General features: G+C 37.8%; 1 protein-coding gene across 4 annotated transcripts in view; it reads right to left on the bottom strand.

Moving 5' to 3' along the window:
* Positions 1-27,251, bottom strand: part of COL14A1 (collagen type XIV alpha 1 chain) — a 272,810-nt gene that overhangs the window by 48,140 nt on the left and 197,419 nt on the right. For all 4 annotated transcript variants that reach the window (XM_049700664.1, XM_049700665.1, XM_033419891.2 and 1 more), the window contains 6 exons: positions 21,064-21,141; positions 18,268-18,354; positions 12,317-12,370; positions 10,603-10,698; positions 9,382-9,435; positions 8,952-9,005 (listed from right to left, as the gene is read on the bottom strand). In XM_049700664.1, the coding sequence (XP_049556621.1) occupies positions 8,952-9,005; positions 9,382-9,435; positions 10,603-10,698; positions 12,317-12,370; positions 18,268-18,354; positions 21,064-21,141 (423 nt within the window). The remainder of the gene's footprint in view (positions 1-8,951; positions 9,006-9,381; positions 9,436-10,602; positions 10,699-12,316; positions 12,371-18,267; positions 18,355-21,063; positions 21,142-27,251) is intronic.

Below are 27,251 nucleotides of genomic sequence, written 5' to 3'. Positions count from 1 at the left end.
GGTGGGGGATGCCAATCTTATCCGTCTTTGCTCTTGAACCCTCCACAAGCCTGGAGGAAAGGGATCGGGAGTTATCTAGCTCAGAAGTTGAAATTTCATTTCAGTGACTATCTGAGAGGTGGTTTCCTAGAAGCAGACTGGGTTGTTGTTCCTTTGATTTATAGTGGGAGTGTTCTTGGGAGAAAGCTTTTAGGTATGAAGGAGGCAGGAGAGTGCAGGCAGAGAGGTTAGGTTAGAATTGGATTTAGCTAAGACTGGCTTCAGTCTGACCCCATGGGGAGCTCTGGAGTGTGAGTTACACCTCAGAGTTGACCTACCACAAGGTTTTATATACCCACATCAGTTAGTCATTGACTGGAGCCAAGGTGGCAGTTCCAAGGGTAGTTCTCTGTAGAAGAGGTAACTGAGTTGTTAGCAGTCAAACCCGCAGCAGCCGGGGGATGGAGTACACCTGCCAGGTAAAGGGGCTCTGACCGGGGCACCAGTAGCATCCATTCCAGTGCATTTTACTCTAGCTCTTTCGTTCATGGAATGTCATGAACGACTGCACATTTTTACATATAACAGTTCAAGAATAAAGGCGTTCTTAAGGGTACTGTGAGTTTCCTGTTTCTCTCATTCCAAATTAAAATTTACTTGCTATATCTGGTTATAATTAAAAGGATGTTAGGCTCAATATTATTTTAGAAACATTATCAAAGCCCTTTTTCCCCCAAATCTCTTCCTAACCCTAAAAAAGTTCACAATTTCATCACATAGTTTTATTTTATAACTTTTGAATCACACTTTAAATTTATCTTTGAAAGATTTGTTTTACTTGTAAGCCTCACATTTGTCACATTACTGAAACATATTTGCAGAACTACTATGTGCTGGGCATTTTGCTAGGTTTGGGGTAGACCATGATGAACAAGACAGTTTCTTTTCAAGGAGGTGACGGTTTTGAGAAAAGTCAACAATTGAAAGTAAATGACAATGAGCTATGATGATGGACTAGAAGCTTCCATGGGAACATGCAGGAAGGGCACCTAATCCAGGTGTGGGGTTTCACAGGAGAGGTGGATTTTAAGTCAAGGGATCCAGGATGGTTGGGACACTGCATCACTCTCCCTGCTCAGGTACCACTGCAGCACCCACATTACAGCCCATCCTCACATGCAGGTCAGCTCTTTATATCAAAGCAATAAACTGGATGAAAAGAAAAACCACGTAAAATGTCTGCATTTTACATGGCAAAATCATCGGCAAATTCTAGCTTTGTGATTCAGCTTCACTTTAATCAAAGCCAGCTGAATGGTTTTCAGCCCTAAACAGCTAGAAATGGGTTTGCACTTCCCCAAACATTTCTAGATCTATAAATTATCCATTTCATATCAGGAAGCCAATCTCAGTACATGTGTGTTTGCGGATTAAGCACCCTCATAAAAAACAGAAAACTTTAATTAAGCAATGAAGAATGTATATTAGGGGATAGAAGATTAAACAATAAGCATAATGTGAGAATTCACTTAAACCGATACGTTTATTTTTTAAAGCGCAGAAAATCAGCCACTTACAAACAGGGGTGTTTTATAACATGAGTAGCTCCAATCATTTTTCCTTTTTGAGATTCCCACCTCAAAATATTAATACGCACCAACAACCCACATTAAAAATAATTTTTGCTATAAAAACTTGAAAGGCTTTTTATAATTTTTTTGGAAAACATCTGGCTCTGAGCAACTTATTAAGTTATGGTGGGCTATGATTTGTCAGCAAAAGGAAATCTATCCAAAATGTGTCTTCAAAAATCACTGATGTTTGAATAAATACTAAATTTAACCATGGTTGAAGTTAGCAAAGTGTAATGTTTTACAGACATTTAACTAATTTATTAATTTTCATTTTTCTTTTCCATACACGAGAGAAAACACATATGCTTTTTTCAGGTGGCAAGCACTTTTCGTAGGCTCTTAAAAAGTTTGTAGTTTCAAGGTACTGTCTATGGCATCTAAAGGATGAAACAGATGTGCCCACAAAGTGTGTTGTAACTAAAGTTAGAAGCTAGAATATTTATGTTTATGTAGATAACAGAAATAGCACTCAGAGCTAGTGACTCAGTTATGATATTCACCATCCATGCCTTCTTTGAAGCCTGCAAGGGTGGACCACGGACACGAACCATAATTGGCAGTAACACAGCCAACTGTTAAGGTCCTTTGACGGACACCACACTCTCAGGTAGAGTGGGATCTGTAAGCAGCTGGCATCTGATGAGTTTGTTGAAACGGAACAAACTCAAGCAATGAAGACTAAAGACACACTTGAAGAAAGCCCATCTGCACAATTTCAACCCTGAGAGCAACGGCAAGAGACCAGCGTGGCAGTCAGCCATAGGAAATAAGGCTTTACTTGCAACTAAGGATTAAGACCAACCACCAGATGAAGAGGCCAAGGGGTAAAAAGCCACAGACTCTGTAAACACTGGCCCAGGTTAGAGATCCAAGATCAATCCTGAGTGTGATACTATGTTGAGTCACACTGGGGAATTTTCAGTTTCTCACACACACACACACACACACAGAGCACGTATGTGTGTATATATATGTTTATATATACAGATATTTTATATATGTACACAATACACTACTTTTTTAATGTACAAATATATATATATTACATATATAAGTTAAATGTATATATAGAAATATAAACGTGTATAGTTTTAGTAACCTGCAATGGCGACTTCAGTGAATTACAACCACAGCAATATTCTACCCAAGAAACTACTTTGACACACAAAGGGCTTAACATAATATACTATCTAGTGATTCTAAAACCTAGCTGATTATTAGAATCATTAAGCTTTTTTTTTTTTTTTTTTTGCGGTATGCGGGCCTCTCACTGCTGTGGCCTCTCCCGTTGCGGAGCACAGGCTCCGGACGCGCAGGCTCAGCGGCCATGGCTCACGGGCCCAGCCGCTCCGTGGCATGTGGGACCTTCCCGGACCGGGGCACAAACCCGTGTCCCCTGCATCGGCAGGCGGACTCTCAACCACTGCACCACCAGGGAAGCCCTCATTAAGCAGGGAAGCCCTCATTAAGCTTTTTTAAAACTATACGTGCCTAAGTCATACCCAAGACCTTTGTATCTGAATCTCTGAGGCAGAAGCTCAGGAATCTGCATATTTAAAAACACAAAACAACAATTTGGTCATTTAAGTTGTGGAACTGCTGGTTTACAAATATAAAAATGTCTCGCCTGACCCCAAGGGACAGCGTTAGAACCAGAGTGCAAGACAGATAGCGTTTGTACCCTATGCCCCAATAGAAGCATCTTTAAAGCCAGTAATAACATGATACTAATTTCCTAAGTAACAGTTCTCTCTTTGGATGGGCCACTATCCAAGTAAAAGTGAAAAGTAATCACAGAAACATATTCTTATGTGTGAACAATCAATTTCTACTTCCTCAAGAAAGTAACCCAAACTGGGTTCCTTCTCCACAAAAAAATGCTGGGTGAGATATCTTCAGTGACGGAGTCCTTCTTATTCCTATTTTTACTGGAAGAGTTGCCCATATTAACAAAATCCCACTTTACCCTTTAACATAATTTTGTGGAAGGAAAGAGTGCAGTGTTGGCGCCTGAGAGTGGATTCTAATCCTGGCTGCAATGCTGGCTTGCTGTGTGGCATTGTTTGAGTGACTTCAACTTTCTGAGCTTCAGATTCTTTGTCTATATAATGGGGTCACAGTGCCTAGCATTCATGATTATTCTGAGGATTGGAGAACATAACATTTGTAAAGCACTGCACTTAGTCAAGAATCAATGACAGTGGCCGCTGCCCTTTTTATTAAAATAATCTGCCAAATCCTAATTGCATATACTGTCATCACTGTGGTTGACTGGGAGAATGTTTTCCTGGGATTTTATAAAAACCCGTTTAGATCCCTGAAAAGGAAAATCGTATCGTTCTCTCCACTGGCTTTGTGATGAGTTTTACATTTCCTCTTCTGGAGGAAGGAAGATACTCAAGGGGATAATTATCATGAATCTTAGTATTTAATAAAACAGTCCTTAGATGAATCGCTCATCATAGCTTGACATTTATGATAGGAATTAAATCCAGATCGTTGACTCAAGTTCAATTTTTCAAGTATATTTTAAGTCCAGCTCGCTTTGATGAAGTGGGACATTCATCACGAGTATGGCCTTTGTTTACATCAAACCCACATAAAAAGGAAGCGTGTTCCAAACGTCCTTTCAATGTGGACTCCAAGAAAATTAAACGACAAGCCACTTGCTTTTTCTTTAGACTTTTTTCATAGCTCATTAAAATCTTCTAAGGTGCCTTAATAATGTTAAGGACAGGCATTATAAAATATTGCACTGTCCTGACTCATTAGGTCTACACTGAAAATAGTGGATACTTGTATCAGCTAAAGTTGAAATTTTATATAGAAATTCTTTATATGAATTAATTCCCACAATAGCTCTATGGAGTCGAATATTATTTTTTCCACTTCACAGATGAGGAAAGTGAGGCTTGGGCTTTTTAAGTAACTGGTTCAGTGTCACATGGCTAGGGTTCAAACTGAGGTCTGGCTAACTGGCCAAGTCTCTGATATTTACCACTGGACCATCCTGCTTCTCGTAACCACACAAGTTCAGCAGAATTCATATGTAGAACTTTTTTAACAGTATTTCACCTTTTAGAGATGAAAAAGGAAGGCTGTGGTTATGGCATGAAGACAGGAGAGGCAGGGAGCAGTAACTTGGGGGGAAGGAAGCATTCCAATTTCAGTTTACTTGGAATTTTAAAACTAACACCCTTGGTACAAAGGAGGAATTACTACCTTCCAGATGCCATACCATATATATCTCCTGGTCATTTTTATTTCTTGTCTCTCTGACTTTTTATAAAACCATAGTAAGAATTGGAAAATAAAAATAATTTTAAAAGTTTCTATTTGGAATGCTTGACAGAAAGCTGGTGGTCTTGGATATGAGGGAGCCACAGAACTAGAAAAGAGGTAGTTTTTCCTTTCCTTTTCAGTTCTTTCTTTCACTGCTTATACTTATCATCCATGTCTTGCCCGTTTTTCCTGGTTTCTCTAAGGACCACCTGGTGTCTAGGGTGGGGGATGAGAGATCCACCCTACATCAGAGGAACCCAAAGATCACAGGGTGGACCCTGGGGTCAGAGACACCAAGAAAAGAAGAGGAAGGAGGCAAAAAGGGAGATGGCAAGACTGACAGTGGAAAAGAAAGATGAGACAAGGATGCTGTTGGCTGCAATGACTCAGAATGAAAACTGATGCCTGAATACATTTGGCTGTTAACTCTGCACTTGCGCTGTTGCTTTATATGGTGTGGTCCTGCATTGTGCTCTACTGGCTTCCCAGCAAGAGGCTGAGACTGGTTCAGTGAAGAAGTCCAACTTTTGCTGGACTTGCTTATAGCCTGAGGCCCAGGATTGCCTCTACAAGTCAAAGATTCCCCTTGGGAAAAGCCAGAATAAGCTAGAAACATTAGAAAACATGTTTCCTGTTTAAAGAGGAGATGCTTAATCTTTTTTTTAGTCTCTGCTAAACCCTCCTTCCTTGTAGACTAAATGAATAAGTGACATTGGCACTGCCTCTGGGTAAGGGATGCTAACCTTTCCCTAAGCTAATAGTCAAGGTGATGGCTCTAGCTTTGGGCTGTGAATTCTTAACAGTCTATAAGAAAAGACAATGATTAAAAAGGAAGAATGACCAGTAAGGAATAGCCCCTCACTCCTACAGCACACCTCACTCACCTACTCTCTGCAGCTCTCCAAGGAGCTAGAAGCACTGATCGGACATCACCACGCATATTTATCCCAGCTTCCTCCTTCTTTGCCTTGAGTGGTCTTTACTCATCAAGATCAGAGGAAATGAGGCACAGTAATGGGAAGTCATTTCAGGGCTTCGAGTAAAGAAAAGACAAAATAACCTTGTCTTCCTGATTCCCCAGTTTTCTGGAATTAGTTTCTCAGGCATTTCAGCAGTAAGTTTCATCATCCAGTGTGTTTGCTCTCAGTCTGTCCTATGCCACGGTTGTTACTGTCATTATTATTACTTATAATTTATTATGATTATTACTACTACTATTATTATTTCCTTTCTGAATGCAACTTTGCCTTTTAGGATAGCCTAAGGCAGAGCAGGAATAATCTTAAGTGTCTGTCCTTAGCTCTCTTTCAGCAACATCCTCTCCCACAGCCTAACCAGAAAGAAGGAGCTCCGTGTCTGAGATCTGTTCCTACCACTATGAAAGTTGGTCCTGGACCTCCAACTGTACAATCCTGCTAAATAACTATCTAATTGTTTTAGACCCTTTACTTTCATTAAGACCCCAGATGCTTGACTAAACAGATCAGAGCCTCCTAAATAACTCTGTTTTCACCCATCTTTCCTCCCAGCTTGACTGTTTCCGATGAAGACCCATTGGTTTTCCTGGCCCCAGGGAAGAGTCATGGTCTTGATTCCACTTCCTCCTTCTATTTCTTCCTGGTAGATGATGTACAAATTGCCTCCTTTAGTTATTGAAAGTCTCTCCTGTTCTGGATATTTTCCTTCTGGAGGTACTAATGAACAACTCTCTCAAGGCTGAGCATAGAACATGGCACATAGTATGTACTCAGTTAAGATATGTGCTCAACTAATATCTTATTAAATAAGATGTTAAGATATTGAAAAAATATTGGGTTGGCCAAAAAGTTCATTCCCGAACAAAATTTTGGCCAACCCAATATATGACTGGTCCCTTCCTCAAGCAGGGCAGCCCCTCCTCACGCTACACAATTCTAGGCGGCACCACTATATTTTATTCTGTGTTTTCGGCACCCCCTCAAGTTGTACTCTGGAACAGTATTGCCCTCAATATCTTTTCTAAAGCAATTGTCACAGGATTTGCACAATCTTTTTTTTAACATGGCCCTATAAAGAAAGAGTAGCCTCTGGAAACCAGTTTTAAAAAGCAATTCCATTCCCATCCAAGAATTTTTCAAAATAGGAATTAGAGACACTTGAAAGTTTTACCTCCAGATTGAGCGAGAGAGGGAAATAAAATCCATGTACATATATATTAACGCTTTATTACACGCTAAGACTTTTTATCCTATAGAATAAAACATGTTTGGAAGAATGGCAAAATATTTATAAAAAGTCTGCATTGGTATATTGGTTTTAAAAAAATTCCAAACCCCAACGATCTAGACACTAATCCCATATGTTTGATTTGGGAGTTCCTTGCCAAGACTAGCCTCTACGCATGGATAAATGAAGTAAATTCACTGAACCAAATCTTTAGAATTGCTGTTTTCAGAGCTTCAGGAATCATGAAGGAATCTAGGTGTGTAACCACACAGGATTTTAGCCTAAGCCCTTTGCCAAAACATACAAATACTTTTAGACACTCCTTCCACATGTACAAGAAACCTACATAAATCTAACTTTTAGAGAATGCCTCTTTTAGATACCTTCACCTGGACATGCTTTACAAACTAATTCCATTTGATAGATAGAGACTAAACTGAGATTTTAAGCAAATGAAAGTTGGATGTGAAACCAAAAAAAAAAAAAAAAACAACCCAACATGGAAGGAATTTAAATTCACACACCTACACTCCTATAGAAAAAATGATTTCCTTATTCTTGAGCAGTATAGCTAAAGGCAGCCTTGTTTGAGTAGAGAAGTGTGTCTTCCAGCCAATCGTTTGCTAACCTAGTGGGTTAGTTGTCCCCAGAAATACCAGGGAATGTCACCAAATGTGTTGTCCTTTACTGGATTGGATCTAAGTGGTGGACACTATATATAATTCAGTCTTGAGAGAAACTGTGCAGCTGCCCACATGTCTACATCAGTGTCCTTTTAAGGAAGACCAGCCTCTCTCCCTTGCTGAACATGTAAGGACTTCCTATTGCCTTCCTGTTAAAGCTCAAAATCCTTGGTCTGAAAAAAAGATAGCTGTTGTGAGTTTGTTTTTACCACTTCAGTTTCATCTCTTGACAATCTCTCCACACCTGTGTGCACACACGTGTACACTCGTGCACGTATATACACACACACACACACTGCAGTCTAATCTCCAGCCATACGGAACTAGGTTCAGAAATGGAAATGCCCCACCTTCTCTTCAACTCCACTTCTTTATATGTCATATATGCTGTCCTCTCTACTTGCAATAGCTTTCCTTTCCTCATGTATCTGGCTAATTTCTATCTCTCAGTTGAAATCCAGTCTGTATGGTGCCCCCTCTGGGAAGCCTTCCCTCACCCTCCAAGTCTGGCTTAGTTATCTATTCTTTGTGCTCCCACAGGGCTCTGTCAATACTCCCATTATAGCATATGTTTCTTATTTGGTTCTATTTCCCCCCAAAAGCTATAAACTCTTTGAGGACAAGAACCTCAACCCTGGCTCAGTGAAGACATGTTGACTAAACAAACTCTAGTTGTTAACTCGTCCCTCAACCATCCTCATACTTCCTTTTATTGCTGTCTAGTTGAACAGGAATTGATAATTGATGCATATTAAATAAATGGAGAATATTAGAGAGAGTCATAATTACTAAATTCCAATTCATATGATTCTTGATTTCCTTTAGGTTTGCTCCTTGAGAATTTGAAACAACTGGAAAATCTGTTAGAACAAAGCACACTATTCAGTGCAAACTATATTCAGGTTACGGGAACATTCAGGAAGAGGTGTGGTTAATTTGGGAAGGTTTGATGAAAGTTTCTAGATTTTGAGGAAAGTTATAGACATGGAAGAATACCAGTTAAGGGAAACAGATGCAGGATTGGTAGAATGCAGATAGATGGGAGGAAAAAATAAAGAAAAAAAAACAAAACACCTGGTTTGCCTTCCATGCATAGAACTTGCCAACAGCAAGAGTGACTTGGTGAGAAATCTACTGTGCTAACGAGCAACCTTGGGCAAGTCCTTACCCTTTGGCCTGGTGAGCCATCACGTCCTGGTGAACCAACACCTCCTGGGATGCCCTAGATACAGCAAGGACAGGAAAATGGCAGAGTTATCAAGTTATCGAAACCAATTACCCTCTCACCCAGCTTCCCTGAAATAAATCAAGGCCTCCAAGCAAACCTGATAGCATAAAGGTGAGGCCTTCCTGACTGAGCATTCAGAACCCAGAAGCTATTCACCAGAAGGAAAAGAAGTGTCCCCCACCAGGGCTCACCCAGGGGAGCATCAGTAGGACCTAAGAGGGGGCTGAAGTAAACGAATACACGCTAATGGTCCTTAGTGTAGAAACCACTCATTGCCAAGATCACAACTGACTTCAGAAGCTACAGTCTTCTTTCTTCTTGGCAAAGCTCTAGAGCTGAGAGCAACAGAATAAAAGAATAAAAGTAATACCTGTGGGCCAGGAAGTCCAGTCGCTCCTTTCTCTCCTTTTTCGCCTGGCATTCCCTGAACAACCAAAAGGACGTGGGGTTAAGTTCACATAGGTAAATAGGTAAATTCTCAGTCTTTTCTTTTTCTCCACTGACTCTTTTAACATTTCCAACATTAAATTGCTTTCACACTAACATCCAAATACAGCGTATTTCACTTTTCACATAAGCTACACCACCTAGGTAAGCATGCCTACAGACCAGAACGTTTATATAGCAGAATAGTTTAAACACAGTGTATACAGTCTGATATGGCTAAGCTCATACTGTAAATATGTGAGGGGAGTTGAATATTTCAGTATTATTTATAGTTTAGATTTTAAAGCTTATATCTCTATATATTTTTGTTTTGTTTTGGCCAGAAATTTATAAGAATGGAAAAGCAAACACAGTACCTGACAAGTAGCAGGACCTCAACAAATAGTTAGTAGTAGTAATAGTGGTAATAATTATACAAACTGGCACGTTAATGCTTTCTAAGATGTGAAAATAACTCTGGAAAAGACTTCTCAGCTAGGGAGACACAATCATATGCACAGAAAGATTGCTAAAAATGTGCTTAACAGCATCATGCTTCAAATACTAATGACAGAGATTGGCTTTTATTCCTTAAATCTAGATCCGTCTAGTGAGATCACTGAAAATCAGTGAGTGGGATTGAATTTGTTTTCATTGGTACAAACAACTTATACAAAGAAATGTGGCTGTAGAGAGTATACTGTCTATAATCTACAACTCAGAGCACCACACTTTAAGGCCTGTTGAGATAAAGATCATAATTAAATGGCTTTCATGAAGCTATTTCCACAATTACTACAAATGCAAAATGAATAACTTAAATTTGTATAACATTTGTCACTTTCTAGATTTTATCATACCCCCTAAGGACTTAGTCAAACAAGAAAAAGGGCCATACATGTCAAGCCCTGCTTTCTTTTCTATAGACAAATTATCTGTGTATATACCTACTCCCTAGGCACATATCTGTTTGTAAAAGACCCCCTTCATTGAACAAAAAATTGGCTAATGAATGAAGTCTCAATTATTACTTTCAGTTCTTATTTTTAGGGGTTGGAAGAGGCTGAGGACCATTATCAAGGCACAGAAGACAAAAGTTCATTCTATATAACTCATGGAGAAGTAATAACAATAAAACCCATCTGAATGTTTACACACAACTCACAGGCATTCCTTGAATGGACAGACCACTTGGTCCTTGGGGTCCAGGAGGACCCTGAGGTCCCGGAGGGCCTGTTTCACCCCGAGGGCCATCTGGTCCCTGGAAGGCAAGAAGTCATCCCAAAGGTAAGTTAAACCCTCTGGTACCCAGAAATATCTGCTACCCAGATATTTCTACTTACGGCGTTTATAATTTATTTCATTAACTAATTTTTCCTAAGACATAAAACACTCATAGGATAACAAGACACCAGGCCTCAGATGATCCACCTCCCAGGCAAAGTGTCATCAGTAAACCAAAGGCGTAAACACACAGTAGTTGCTGCAACTTCATTTATTTATTTTTGCTTACATAAATAGGAACATTGTGCCAATTATGTGAGTAACTAGACGCCCACACTCCACAACAAACCCAAAAGATATAAGTGATACAAGACTACCCTCTGGGTTTGTGAAGGTTCACACCATCCAGCCGAACTATAGTCTCTCCCCCTTCACTACTGTGAACTATCTATCTCTGGGGCACTCGTCTGCGTTTACTGAAGACATTTCCTCCCTTGTAGTGTATGAGGTGGAGCCAAGACATCAAGTATCTGCCTGAGAAAATGTGTCACAATCTCAAAAAATAAAACAAAACAAAAAAAGAAGATACCTTATGGTCTGAGTTTTGAGCTGTGTAGTACCTGATGAATTATCTTCAGCCTTCTTTCACTGACTTCTCCCCTGTAAGCCTGCCCCCACCCTCCACATCCGCTCTTACCTTGCTCTACTTGTTTCCAATTTTCTAGTAAAACAACATTGCAATGTTCTCTTCTCCATGAATAAATACTATGCAAATTTAATAAGTCACCATACTGAAGCAGTAAGTCAAGCAAGGTGGTTGGAGCGATGATTCGGAGCAACATGGTGAAAATGAGATAGTAAATTATAAAGGGCCTTGAATGTCATGCTAAGGAGGGTGAATTGTATTCTCAAAGCAATCACACATGACTGCAGGTTTTAAGAGTAAGATGTGATCCAGTATAACTTTAAAGAAATGAATCTGGGGGCAGATGTGAAGAACCAATCAAAAAATCAACCCACTGGAGCCAGAAGAACAATTAGAAGATTTGCCAAAAGCCAGGTACAGGATGATGGGGACTGAACTCAATTAGTGGCTGGGCTTCTGCCATCCCTTAGGGCACCTTCGTGCAAAGCAGAAAAATGTGTGCCTTGACATGGATTGGCACCAACTTGGTCCTCTTAGTTGGTGCCTTTGTACAGTGTACAACCTGAACCACCACATTTGGTGGCCTTGGGCAGTGAGAATGGAAAATAGAGCTGTGTGTTTGATTATATAGTACATGGTGGGAGGGGAGAAGGAGGAGGCTGAAACCTAAGAAATTACCTGGAGGACTGCTGCCTAGTTGTGATTCAGTGCTCCCTCGATACATCTTTTTTGCAGATAGAGGAAAAGAAGACTATATATGAGCAAGAACTGCCTAAGCAACTAAACCACTTGGAACACTGACACTCTATTTCTGACCCAGAAACCTTTCTTTTCACTTAAGTTACTAAATTTTTTTTTGATGAAAAAACACAAGCTTTTAAGAATAAGGGAAAAGGCTTCAACACAACTTTCATAAAAACATAAGGAGCTTTAAACTGCGAAGGGTGAATATTACTTAACTCCAAAATTACATTATGGCTAGTGATGTGAGAGGGAGAAAGAACGTTACCTTTGGGCCCAGGTCACCTTGTTGGCCCTTTGGTCCTCGGAGTCCTGGACCACCCTGGCAAACAGATGTTAAGTATTAGCACAAAGACAAATCTGAAAGCAATATATTTCATTCATTTTACTTAATAATATGGATTATGTAATTCTCATTTTGTATAAAGGCCAACACATTGTGTAATGGTGTATGTGCGTCATGATCCTGAACGGGAAATCTACCCCCCAGATTCACCTTTTCCTGCTGATGATTACACAATTTGAGCAAACGTTCTATGCAAAATCCCTTTAAATTAAAAAAAAAAAAAGCTACAGGATCTTTTAATTGAGTGTGTAAGAGTACAGCTATTGATGACGCAAATAATAAAAATATACTGTTAATCTAAAATTATGCATGTCCTATACCAAGACTTTGAGATTAAATTATTTAATTAAATTGTAAAAAGCATATAAAACAGTAACAATTTAATTTTCTTTATTTATACCATAAAAAGCTAATTACATTAGTGTTTCTGAAACTTCAGGTATTTGCATTTTCCCCTCAAAATTTTTGTCATATTAATGCACTGCCTGTACTATTATTTAATAGCATTTTCTTTATACATACATACATATGTACATACACAATAAATACGTATATATGTATATATGTGTATATGCATTCTTTGTAAACATATGCTTTGTATATGTGTACATACATATATGCAAATATACTCTGAATATTTTTTAATTGACTCATATTTCACTTAAATCTATTTTGAAAGCAAATATTATGTACTATAGTAGATGGAAAAACATATATATACTTAAGTATATAAGTATTATATAATACTTAGTAAGTATATAAGTATTCTTATATACTTACTAAGAATATAAGATAAACCTAAAAATATGCTATAAATAATGATGGTAAATTTAGCTAGATTTTGTTCCTAGTGAAGTCTGTGAGCAATTGGTTTGCTCTTTGTTAAAAAGGGCATGGGTAAGTATTAGAAGGGTCATATGGGCACCAGTCTGAGAATATTGCTTTCACTTGAGCAGAAGGATGAAAAGATCATTGAAAATGGAATAGTTTTCTCACTATGTGAGTCCAGTTGATTTCCTGCTATGTCCATGACTACTGAAAATCATTTTGTGTACCATCAGCAAAACACTTGCATCACTTGGGAAAAGACTGGATCAGGTGATAGCTAAGGCTTCTTCCAGTTCAGCAATTAAATTCACTCCCCCGCCCCCATCAATATTAGTTGGTTGCTTACCTTCCAGACTTTTAAAATACAATTAAAAAATTGTGTTTTATGTATGTGTATCTATAGAAAATATTACCTATTATTAGTGTTTTTGTGGTATTCTTTGATATATATAGATTGCATATGTGATATAACACTTTACATATATTTTTGAGTTAATATGTTTTTCCATAACATGACTAACTTATTCTAAATGAGTTGCATAGTTATCTGTACAATGGATAGTTTGTTTAACCATTCTTTCGTTATTGGAAATGGAGGAGTTTTGCCCACAATTTGTTGCTGTCTAAACGATACTACAATTAACATCCTTATACATGCCCTGAGTACAAACTTTAAGATTTAAGTACAAATGTTAATATTTAACATATCATCAAGTAGAATTTTCAATGAAATTTAATAGATAGGCAGATATATTGCCAAACTGTGCTCCAAAAAAACTGTGCCAATTTATTCATCTGCTAGGAGTTTGAGGGTCTCTGCTTCTCTAAACCTTACTAGCACTTGATATTGTTAAACTTTGCATTTTTATGAACCTGACTCGTAAAAACAATACCTTACTCCTATTTTAATTTTTATTTCCCTTAAAACTACTGTGATTGAGCATCTTTTCATAACATTTGTCCATTTACATTTTATTTCAATACAACTAACAATTTATATACTTCACCCAGTTTTCTATTGGGTTACAAGTCTTTTTCTCTTTAATGTACAGAATTCTTCATATATTTGGATGCTACATCTTTAACTGTTATAGATGATGCAAATGTTTTTCCCAACTGTGGCAGACACTGTTGGTTGACTATCAAAGAGTCTTCTCTGACTCCTTTCATTTTTCCAGCTATAAAGACAGAGATTTGCTTGCTCAGCCTCCTTTGAAACCAGGAATGGTCATGTTAACTGGTTTGCGCCAATTTGATCAAGAAGCCACAAGCCTAAGGAAAGCATATTTGGAAACTGGAACAAGCTTGGGTCTTGATAAAGTTGCTGAGCAGCCATATTTGCTTGGGATCATCTACCTTTAGGTCTTTTGTTGAGCAAACAATAAATGTCCAAATGCCCCAATGATTTACACCACTGTGTTAGTCAAATTTTCTGTTTCTTGCAACAAGCCCAATGCATCCCAATTAACATACCCATTCTGGCACAACTCTTTAATTTTGTTTGCTCATCTTAAATGATTGTTTTTTTTGTTTTGGTTTCTTTTTTTGCGGTATGCGGGCCTCTCCCTGTTGTCCGGCCATGGCTCACGGGCCCAGCCACTCCGCGCACATGTGGGATCCTCCCGGACCGGGGCATGAACCCGCGTGCCCTGCATCGGCAGGCGGACTCTCAACCAATGCGCCACCAGGGAAGCCCCAAATGATTGGTTTTTAACTGAAGGTTTTGTCCAAATGTGGCAATTTGGCTCACAGATATCCATACACAATGTACCATGTCTATAAATCCAGGAACCTTTTTATACTTCTTATTTTCCACCTTACCCATAAACCTTATCATGGAGTAGATGACAAGAATTCAACAAATGTTTGTGGATATAAACTTCTATCCTTTTAATAAGAAAGGGTTAGTCTAGGCAAAAGAAATATGGTTCTTTCACCCATGGCTTCCTATGGCTTTTCTAGAGTTTTATTGGCACGTAATACCACTGTGTAAATTCTTGAGTGAGAAAATAATCACGACTATGTTAAATCATCAGACGGGGTTTATTGCATATTGTTTGGGATACTATTTCTTCAATGGTTTATTATACTTTAAATATTTGAAAATGTCAGTAGCTTTTCTGTTTTACCTCTCTTTCTCTCCAAGTCAGAACTCAACCCTTCTCTTTCACTTCTCTGCTGCTTTTTTTCTCATTATGAAGTTTGACTCTTAGGTCATATGTAAATATTTTGTAACTTGTTCCAGCAGCACTGCAGACGAAAAAACTTGATAACCCTCCAGCTAAAAAAGCTTATTAATGCTACTTAAAATAAAATAAACATTATTCTAATTAAGAGAACTGAAACCTTAAATACCAGGAATGAAGAAGAAACAAAACACCAGAGCAGCAGGCACGTACACTGAGGCTGCCTTGGGGGAGGAAGGGGAAGATGCTTGTGGGTTTGCTGGAAAATGTGTATTTTATAGCCCACACAAGGCAATGAAATGTGAACTGGGACCTGTGAGAGGTGGAGGAAGCATAGAATATGAAACATCCTTTAAAGCTGAGGAACTTGAAAGGCTGCCCTCTGAATGAGCTAGAACAACAACAAAAAGTCTCAGTAGCAGGTGGAGGATCAAGATGTTTTTTCCACTTTAGCTATGGGAGGGGTAGTAAATGCCTCCACTAAGAAATATTACCCAGGGGCTTCCCTGGTGGCGCAGTGGTTGAGAATCCACCTGCCGATGCAGAGGACGCGGGTTTGTGCCCTAGTCCGGGAAGATCCCACATGCCGCGGAGCGGCTGGGCCCGTGAGCCATGGCCGCTGAGCCTGCGCTCCACAACCGGAGAGGCCACAACGGTGAGAGGCCCACGTACGAAAAAAAAAAAAAAAAAAGAACAAGGACACAGTTTTACAGTCATCATAAGTGAAAGCTCTCACACCTGGCAACATCAGACAGTGCTGGTGAGAGGCAGGGCAACTAGACCTCTCATCAGAGTGTGTGGGAGAGGATATTGGACCACCACCTTGAAGAGTAATTTGGGGTTTTTTCGTGAAGTTGAACATGCACCTTCTTTTTTCTCCAACAAATCTAATTCTAAGTGTTATTGCAAGAGCACTTACTCAAGCTTGCAAAGAGACATACAAAGGACATTCACTGTAATGATACTGTAGTAGGAAAATACTCCACAGTAATGGGTCAATAAACTCTTGTTTATATAGTGGAATTCCTTACAGAAGGCACAACGAATAAACTAAACAATGTGATTAACCTTGATAAAGTTCAAAGACATACTTTGGGATGAAAAAAAGCAAGCCACACACAGTCGAAAATAAATCTTTGTTTTCAATTCCCAGATTAAACTAAAGACAACTCCTTACATCTGATCAATGAGTTATAATACACAAAATACGTTTATACATATTTTTCTGTGTATTCCTCACAATACCAGTTCAAGAGGTGGGTGTTGTTTATACATGAGGAAATGGAGGTTCACAGTGGCTCCATGTATTACCTAGTCTTATTTAAATTTAATGCTTTTACCATTAACTCCACATTTGCTTCTTTGGGATAAAGAGTCTTTTGTTAAAAAAAAAAAAAGTATCAATATTCGGGTCTATGGCCAGAGCTTGAAAGAGTGTTCTATGTGCCAAAGATAAAGGAGAGACTGATGGGATATATTCCAGATACATTCAGCAGGTTCTCTTCCTTTTTGTTCAGTTCGGTAAGTGTGCTACACAAATGAAGACAAACTATGTTGGTGGGGCCGACCTGGAGCAAATGTCCATGCTGCACGCCAGCTGTCAGCGAGGGGTATCTATGCATGCGTACTGACCGCACCGGTTGCCAACAGCAAGCCACGTGTAAGCACAGGTCCGCCTCAGAACATTCCTCCTGCAAGGTCTGGATTTCATGTGCTCCTGCATCTTCTCCCTGTTTTCTTTGTCTTTCTGCCTTGATCTATTTGCCACTTCCTAACCAAAGACCAGCTATATCATACTTATCTTAAAGAAACGCTGATAACCCCAGGTTAGCAGGTTAGACATAAGTATTTAGACTTATTACAAAAGATCTATCACAGTCAATTCAAAGACCCAGAGAGTGCAATTATATACATTGTATATTTTTTAAAAATATTTTCTTGCCTATTGGGTGTAAGATAGACTCAAGGATATATTGTACAACGCAGGGAATATAGCCAATATTTTACAATAACTGTAAATGGAAAGTAACCTTTAAAATTGTATAAAAAAATTTTTAAAGACCTATTTGTAGAGATATATAGACAGTTACCAACCTATGCTAAGAATTTTTAAATGTATTCTGAGTGAAATATGATATAAATTAGCATGATTTTGCAAATTAACATCAACACCAACAATAAAAACCCTTCCTTTTATAGTATTTGACCAAATGAGAAAAGGTTATGTTTACTTTTTACATGTATGTTTACATGTATGAATCCATATATATATATAATGTTTATAAGAAAAAAATGTTTTCTTTCTCTCTCTCTTTCCCTCTCTCTCTCCTTTCCTCTCTTCCTCTCCCCTTTCCTTCCTTTTTCCTTCCTCTCCCCTTTCCCCGCCCCCTTCTTTTCTGTATGAAGTTCCAGTCAGTAATGGAGAACTTCATGCTCACATGGGATACTTTTCCCAGTGATTTTGAAAAACCTCCCTTCACTATCAATGTTGATATAGAATGGGCAGAGGGGATGTAGGCAAATCTTACAGCAACAAGCAGGGGGCCAATGTTGGAAACATTCACACTGAAAATAAGCCACAGGACTTCAAAGGGAAGATTCTGAATAGATAGCACTGTGAGACATAGTGTGGTGCAGCAGTTAAGAGCATCATCTATAGGAGTCACGGAGACCTGGATTTGAAGAGCAGCTCCTCCAAGCTGTGTTCTTTAGGCAAGTTACTTGACCTCTCTGTGCTTCAGTTTGCTTGTAGGATTAAGTGAGTAAGTATTTAGCACAGTGATGGGCACAGACATGCAACAAGTGATAGTTATAAATATTATTAAAGAACAATTTAAGTTCAAACTAGGCAATACTTACCGGTGGGCCTGCTGGTCCCAGAGCCCCTTTATTGATTTCAGAACAGGAGCAGGAATGTGGAAGCTCTGGGCAGGTCTCTTCATCCCTCTGAGGAGAAAAAGAAATAGCATAACTATTAACAAGATGGTCTATACAAATGGCTTTATGGACTCAAAGAAAACACTTTAAGACACTTCAAAAAAATTAGTAAGTGAGCATTAGTCTAGAAAGGCAGAGAATATTCTCTTCTGGCCACAAAATCTTTTCTTGAAAGAAACAATGAATGGCTCTCTAGATCATCATTATTATCAAAGGATGTTGATAAAACGAGCTTGGGAATCCAGGTGAAGAAAGAAAGGCAGAAGTGGGTGCAAAAAAAAAAATTCTGGTTACTATTTAATTCAGTTGGAGGAGTAGTACTCTATGGACTAAAGGTCCTGAACACTTCCTTTGTGTTACAACATTTTTTTCCATTTCAAAGGATAAAAGAAAATTTGTTGGAATGGTCCATCAAAACAACTGCATCTACACTAAAACAAAGAAACAAAAGAAAACAAAAACAGTGCTTAAACACATCATCCCTGTAACAATTTTAACTACTGCTCACCTTCTGTGACTGAAAGTAAGAAAACATCACAGCATCAATCTAAAGCTTTGGGATAGGTCATTTCCTCTTGGAGAATTTTGCTGCCAGGTAACACTACAAGATAGATGATGAATACCAGGCTGAATGTATCTGAATGAGTTACTGGAGTGTAAACCAAGACAGAGCACTTGCTAAGGGCTATTGCATGATTTGTGAATGTCACATTTGGAGTCGCAGCTAAAAAGAAGTCTTCCCTGGGATAAGAAACTACAGAACTTTGAAGGGTTCATCTGTCCCTTTGGATAGAGAGAAAGTGAGCTTCATTTTCTAAGACCTTGGGGAAATGTAACGTTAGAGCTGAATAGAGCACAGATGATAATTAAATTATCAAGATGAAAATGATCTCAGTCTCTGAAATATTCACAACAGAAACCCAAAAATTTTGAGCAAAGAGCTTTTATATGCTTCTCGCTAAATATTGGACAATAGTTAAAAGTTGCAGCTCATTACAGGATAAAAACCCTGCTAACATATCTGGCCTGATATCTTGGGCAGCTTGAGTGAAATACAAACTTAAGTATCCTGAAAGATCCCCCCACATTAGGCTGACAGCAGACCTCCTATGACCACAGACTCGGGAATGGTTTCGCCATGGCTGTTGACTGTGTCTCCATCCATGTATTTCTACCACGGGATTTACACATCTTCAGTGATAGAAATGAAAAGGAAAGTTTTGAGAAGGGCTGGGTCCTTCCTAGGAGATGTGGTGATCACATTTTCCATAAGATTCTGAGTGTTTCCCTTTACAGTTTCCAATCCACCTGCCCCTAAGCATAACATCACAGTGTCTCTGATGTAATTCCTCACCACAGTTTAATGGAAACTTATTTTGATGAAAAAAAAAGTTATTTCCTTCTTAAACATAGTCACCATGAATTTACTGCCTGCAACAGATGATGTGATCTGGTGTAAGGTCTTAAAAAAAGTAAATCTTTTAGACTTGATAAAGTCTTCCCCATGCCCATTCTCCCAGTTGAATTCTTAAGATATGATGCCTGTCCAACCATAACAGGGTCAACATTTCAGCTCACTGGTCCTAAAGATCCTTAGTTATGAACAATCTGTCTTTATATATACAGGTACCCCCTCCCTGTGAATTACACTTGGTATCAATAATGAGGAAAAGTTTATCTTTCTAGCAGCCTTGCATAGGTTATATAGATCATGACTATGATTCCCAAACTGTGTGGAAAGATGGCCTGGGGCAGTACAGCAAACTCACAGGGGCACTCTGAGTGTTTAAAAGAATTAAGAGAAACAGCAATATTCGGCACCCATTGGACTTCGTATGAATGACTAGCTCAAGGGAGTTCACAGCTTCAACACTAGATTTTTGATGTCATATATTTGCAAATCTGGTTTTTCAGCAGTAGCTATGAAGGAAGGCAAGTACCATGGGGAAAATCAATGTGGAAAAAGAAGTGAGAATGGTGATGTCTGATCAGATTCCAAGACATGAGAAATAGTGCATTCTCCACAGGCACACACATCCCATTAGTAAGTAGTTGTGGTTACTTAAAAGTAAGTGTGGGCTTCCCTGGCGGTGCAGTGGTTGAGAGTCCGCCTGCCGATGCAGGGGACACGGGTTTGTGCCCCGGTCCAGGAAGATCCCACATGCCGCAGAGCGGCTGGGCCCGTGAGCCATGGCCGCTGAGCCTGCGCGTCCGGAGCCTGTGCTCCGCAACGGGAGAGGCCACAGCAGTGAGAGGCCCGCGTACCGCAAAAAAAAAAAAAAAAGTTCATCATTTAAAATTTTCGATTTATGTTTATCATTTTTTCATACAGCTACTGAGTTGTTAGGATGTAAAGACTTATGAAGATGTTTGGACCTAATGACCTTATGTATGGAATTGTTAGGTATTTCTTTGGGCTCAGGGGTGCCATGAAAAACATTATTGTGACACCAAAGGCTTCAGTGAACCTGAAATTTGGGAACATCCGGACTCTGTAGAAGGCACTCTGTGGAGTTGTGTCGCTCCCCACCGCGTGTGTCCTGCTGATTTCAGACACACCTCCTTCTTAATCTCTTTCTAATTTTCATCATCATCATCACAAAGAATTATCTGTGACATGAGTTTTGTGAAACAGCATTTCATTTTCAGGGAAAATTAAATATAACTTTAGAAAACTTCGGTAAAGAACAGACCAAATAACGAAAGAAGAATTCTTACCAGGCCAGGAAGTTCACAGCATTTGTCTTTACTGGCCCATGATGTGGAACAAATAATATCAAACATCTGTAACTGGAACTTCAATTTAAAAAGAAAATTGTCATTCAATAAAAGATATATAGATACATTGTGTTTATAATTGTAATGATTTCATAGTATGTATTACATAATAGAACACCAATACATTTATAACATAATATTACAGTGAATAAATTAGAAAGTCATTCTAATAATATCAATCTTTGTTCCTCAAACATACAGTGATTTAAGATTTTTGTCAGTAGTTACTCCATCCACCATCTAAACCCCCTTATTTAGCACAATTCCTCCTTCCGTCTCTACCTAAAAAAGCTTAGTGCCTCTGTTGAAATCCTCCCTGTCCTGTCCATCACAGTTACTCCAAGTGCCTCTGTAATCCCACAATGCTCCATACATCTTTTATAGCATATGTCCCACCATACAGTACAATTATTTATATTTTCTTCTCCTCAGACTGGGAGGTCATCAAAGAACATAGAACCACTTATTCATCTTTGTGCCCCCTATCATAACATGTGGCATGTAGAGAATTCCCTCGTGGTCCAATGGTTAGGACTCCATGCTTCCACTGCAGCGGGCATGGGTTCTATCCCTGGTCGGGGAACTAAGATTCCACATGTCATGCCGTGTGGCCAAAAAAACAAAAACAAAAACTTGTGAAAACATGTGGCATGTAGTAGGTATTCATGATGAAGTCTTGTTGAATTAATTCTGACTTTCATCATTCATGCATATATTTGGTATATATATATACCATATACCACGAGATATATATATATATATGGTATATATATATACCATATAGTATTTGCATATACTTTTTTTTAGTGCATAATGCAAGACAGATACCACGTAGACCTCCTTTAGGATATGAAAATGAACAAAACCAGAGTTCTGCCCTCAACGAATTTATAGGGAGTAAGAGACAGACACATAAATACTGTTTACAATGTGGTGTCATGACAGGCTCTCATACGGTATTGTGAGACTCTGTGCTAAGCGTATTTTTATTTAAGGCATCGATCACACCATAAATATTTAGACAGTCTTGTTCTACTCATTTATGTTGACAACAAGTTAATGTATATTTTGAAACGTTTAGAAACATCATTATAATATCATTAAGGGCTCACACTAGCTTCATGATGTGACCATTTCTAATACTATATTTCTTCCTATATTATTTTCAAATATCGAATATCATCATGAGTTTGGTATTAATAGATACACACTACTATATATAAAATGAACAACAAGGATCTACTGTATAGCACAGGGAACTGTATTCAGTATCTTATAATAACCTATAATGGAAAAGAATCTGAAAAAGAATAGACATTATCTATCTAGCTATCTAGCTATCTATAACTGAATCACTTTGCTGTACACCTGAAACTAACACAACATTGTAAATCAACCATACTTCCATTTAAAAAAACAAAAAAGAAAAATGTGTCATCAATTACAGAGCTAGGAGAAGGATGAAATTCTTTGCATTTTAAATCTGTAACTTTCCTTCAGCAAGTGGTGTTTTCAGCAAAAGCTGGAAACTCTTGGCGCCGTATTTTCTCTCATCCCTGTCAAGGGTCCCCTGGATGAAGACGAGAATACTCAAGTAGTTGGTATGACTGAAATAGGTTACTAACAATGCTTCCAGCATCACAAAAGAGCCTGCCCTATCTGACAGTGAAGAAAATGAAGTCAGGCTTTCTCTTGTTATACCCAGGAAGAATTGTGCCTTGCTGCAAACATCCTTCCCTAAGTGAGTTTTGCAAGATTCATAAAATGACACAAATTTTGAAAGCAGATGCATAAATCAAGACATCCTGTTTTCTTTTTTCAATATAAAACTATTGTGTTATTTGAAGAAATAGTGCATGATTCACTATTCTTTTTTTTTTCTGTATTAAAAAAAATTTTTTTCCCAAAGGGCATGATATTTAAGTCTGCTCAGGGAAACCATACAACAAAATTATGACCATTAAAAAATTAGGTTTTTAAAATTAAAGAACACGGCTGCTGATTTTCATAAACAACAATAGCAACAAAGATATTTCAAGGAGCATAGAGATTAGGAGGCTATGGAGCTAGGCTGCCTGGGTGTAATCCACTCACAAGCTAAGTCACTTGAAACAAATTATTTAATGTGTTGGAGTCTCAATTTTCCTTACCTATAAAATTAGGATAATAATAGTAGCTATTCATTAGAGTAATAATAGTAGCCATAACAATAAAATGAACTCATAAAGGGAAATATTTAGAACAGTTCCCAGAATACAGTTATAAGTAATAAATATTATTTCTTTTTTTAATTATTTTTTTAATAAATATTATTTTAATGTAACATGTACAAAAGCCCTTTTATAATTGATCTTTAAGCTGTAGCAGTATATAATACAGAGGCCAAAATAGTAGAATGAAAATGAAAGTGATGCAGTATTGAGAGCAGAAATATAACAGTAGTTTGTGTCCCCAATAATCAATGTTTTGGTTGAGAAAAGTCTTAGCAAATAACAATAGCAGCAAACACTTGTTGAAAAACTTACTATGTGCCAGGCATTACCCTAAGGACTTTGCTTATATCATTTAATCTTTCAATCACCACTATGAGGTGTGATAATAGTAATGTCAACCCCATTCTGTAAATTAGGACTTGGGACGAAAAAGTCAAAGTAATTTAAGCACATGTTGAAAGCTGAATTCTGGCCGGGATTTGAACAGCACACCTCATTTTCTTGGGGTTTATTCTGCAGTAAACAGATCATTAGTCTAATGTTTAAAATGTAGATACCCCAGCCTAACTTGACAATGCCATTTGTCTGGGAACATTTATTAAATGGGTCCCATTATGACAGCATTAGATAGATTCAGTCAATTCTGTAAGTCATTCATCCATTAAGAAATTTTCCATTTCTGAATAGAGCCCTCAGTGTGAACACATTTTAGTGAATGGAAAGATTTATTTAAAGCAAAGTCTTTTTATTAGTCCCAGGATATACCAGGCTTTCTTGAAGTTTTTCGAATTCACTGCCCAATCACCTATAACAGTATAATGTCTCCATACAAACCTTTGGCTAAAATTCCCCTACCCTATTGAGTCACTGAGATTCTTCTGAGTTCATTTTATTTATTCAAGAGGTCAAATACCTACTAAATGCTGAATGAGGCTGATACTATCATTTGAAGAATGCTTGTGGGCTGTCTTTTCTTTTTCAAGTTAGATGAAGTCAGCAGCCTTTTTTGTGTGAGTACAACAAATTTATTCATAATTGTTTTGCATTCGTAATAGTTTAGATTCCTCAGCCTTTATTTAGAGACTTCTTTTCCAAGGCACATTTCTGGGGATTGTTCTTTAAAAATCTGGCTTTTATTCCAGAAGCAATTACACACACATTTATACAAATTATGGAGGAAACATTACAGAGATGACATGTCCAAAGATCTTATATTTGAGTGCCTCAAAGTGCAAGACAATATGGTTCAAAATAAATCATACTTCAAGTGACTAAGAGGCAGCCCCTTTTCACTTCTGCAACTTTTCCCCTTTGTAACTGACTGAACATTATGAAAAAAAATATCTGGCCAAATAAAAAAAAAGTACCCTCCCTCTTTCACTTTTTATAATCTCTTTCAAGGGAATACTTAGACAATTACAAATACTTTTTCATTACTGGACATTTTTGTTTGGGTGTAGCACAAAAGGCAAGTCATTTGGGGTCAGATGTTAGCATGAAAATAAGATTAAAATATTTCTTGGCAGTTGAGTCACTGTGATCTGTGAATGGAAATTAAAATGTACCCCTGGCTCAACTTTCCACTCAGTACCAGTTTTCATCTGTTGATTTTTTTCCTAGTATAACATTTTCAAGCTTATAATTTGAAGTCAAGCTGTACCTGAACTTATACAAATATTTAGAGAGCTTTACATTGCCCGAGAACATAGAAGAAAGAGTCCTGAGGACCTAGGCCATGTCCTGCTTTTAAATTGGTGTGTAAATTTGATTGATTCCACCTCCAAACTAAGATTTATTAAGCCTTTATCACTTGTCACCTATTGAACAGGGTGTTTTTACTTGCTCACCATCAGCTTACTGAATTTAAGGGAAACCATGATGGTACTATTCAATTAGGAGATGAAAAGGAACAGCTGTTGTAGTTGTTGGTAGTAACGAGAATGTTTAGGTGTAGACATGCTTGGGGGGAACATTTTGATCACGTTTATTTCAAGGCTGTAATTCAAATAATGGTGAGTTTTTGAACCTGCCCCTGAATAGACAAGGCGTATGGTCACTGTTACAGACCAGATTCCCTCCTCTGCCTTAAGTTCTATCATAATCAGTCTGAACCAAGGGAAAAGAGCTCAGAATGGAAATTGGGTAACCACATGCAACTCAGATACAAGCTCATATCTCACTTTCCTCACTTTTGAAAGGGGATTCCTCCCTAACTTATTCAAGTCTCAGTTTCTGCATCTATAAAATGGGGATAATAATAAGTATCTCTTCCTAGGGTTATTGGAGGATTAAATGAGATAATATCAGAAATGTTCACACTGCCTAGTCCATAGCAGGCAATAAATGTTAGCCACTATCATCATTTTAAGGAGTAAAAGATACAATCCAGTGAAAACACAACCATGTCCTTGCAATTTAAAAACACTTGTTTCTAGAGGATCATTGACTAGTCTACTATTCCTACATAAAAGTTTAACTCTAAATAAAATTACTAAAAACTCCATAACATAACTTGTATTTGTCTTTATTTACACATCAGAGGGCCAAATAAATGTCAGTTGTATAATTATATAAGAGTTAGATTTGAAAAGGTGGAAAAAAGACACTAACAAACATAATCAATGCCAGAAGCTCAAATTTTTTCTTGAATTATCTGATTGGCAGCATGATAATTTCATTAGGTATCAGAAAAGGTAGAAGAAACTTCTCAGGAAAAAGAAGATTGGAAAGGAGAAGCACAGTTGTTAAGTTTCTTCCCATGTGTGTTTTGACGGCTAAATTAAACCTGCCTATTAGTTTAGTCCCACTAGGGACTTTTGCTGCATGTAAAATCTTGCATTTCTGAACGCAAGTTGTTTTTATTATGAATATGAGTAATTTCAATACAGTAGTTACTATATCCCTAAATCCATTAATCTCTCCTCCACTCAACTTTGGTTTAAAAAATCTGTAGTCTTAAAGACTGATAAAGTGAGTTCTTCCATCACTTGACAGTTTTTGAATCATTGCTGAATTTGCCAGGGAATGCTTTTGTGCTACAATTTGCCAGGGAATGCTTACCTATAAACTACTCATCCCTCTTAGATGATAATTACCCCTCCTGGAATGACCCAAAACGTGTACATTACACATTCCCTTTTGCATATGTATATCAAGATTATATTAGCAATGTATGATTTCTAAATTGAGAATTGAAGACTGAAGCTTCTCTCTTGCCTTGCCCTGAAACAGTTAAGTAATAAACCAAAAAAGCAAGTGAGTTTTCAATCACATTCTTGAGATCTACTCTAATATCATCCATTTCAACATAATCAAATTCCTCAATAAGTGGGTAGACTAAAAATCTATTTAGTAATCCTTTGTAGACTTCTAGATTCTAGCAAAAGCTACAACTTTTTTCCTACTAGGCTTACAAAGAACTCTTTAATGATTGACTTCTATAAATTCCCCTTTGTCTCCTACTGGGTGGAAGTTACCACAGAGGGTGCTCTGTTTAATTGATTTTCTGTCACGGTCAAAAGTAAAGATTTATCACCAGTAGGCCTGACACCTACAGTCATTTTTGCTTTCAGAAATAAATTCTTTAATATTTAATTCATCACACAATTGGAGTAAAATTACTATGTAGAGTGTAATTTAAAATACTATTAATTTGTAACTGTGATTATAAAACTGTAGTTGTAAAGTATGAATTATAATTAGGAGATGGTATGATATATATTAGTAGACTGTTGTCAATACCACACATGGAATACTATACATGCAGAACATTTTAAGAAAAGACATGATACAATTCAAATAGATGACTTCCTATTTAATTCCTATCAAGTGTTTCTTGAGAAAGTACTCTGTTCATACGAATTTATTAGATACTGTGATGTAGGGTAGATGTGGGTCACTGCAAATGAAGACCAA

The sequence above is a fragment of the Orcinus orca genome, chromosome 17 (genome assembly GCF_937001465.1).
Source record: "Orcinus orca chromosome 17, mOrcOrc1.1, whole genome shotgun sequence".
Classification (NCBI taxonomy): Eukaryota; Metazoa; Chordata; class Mammalia; order Artiodactyla; family Delphinidae; genus Orcinus; species Orcinus orca.
This window is presented reverse-complemented; position numbering and strand designations above follow the sequence as displayed.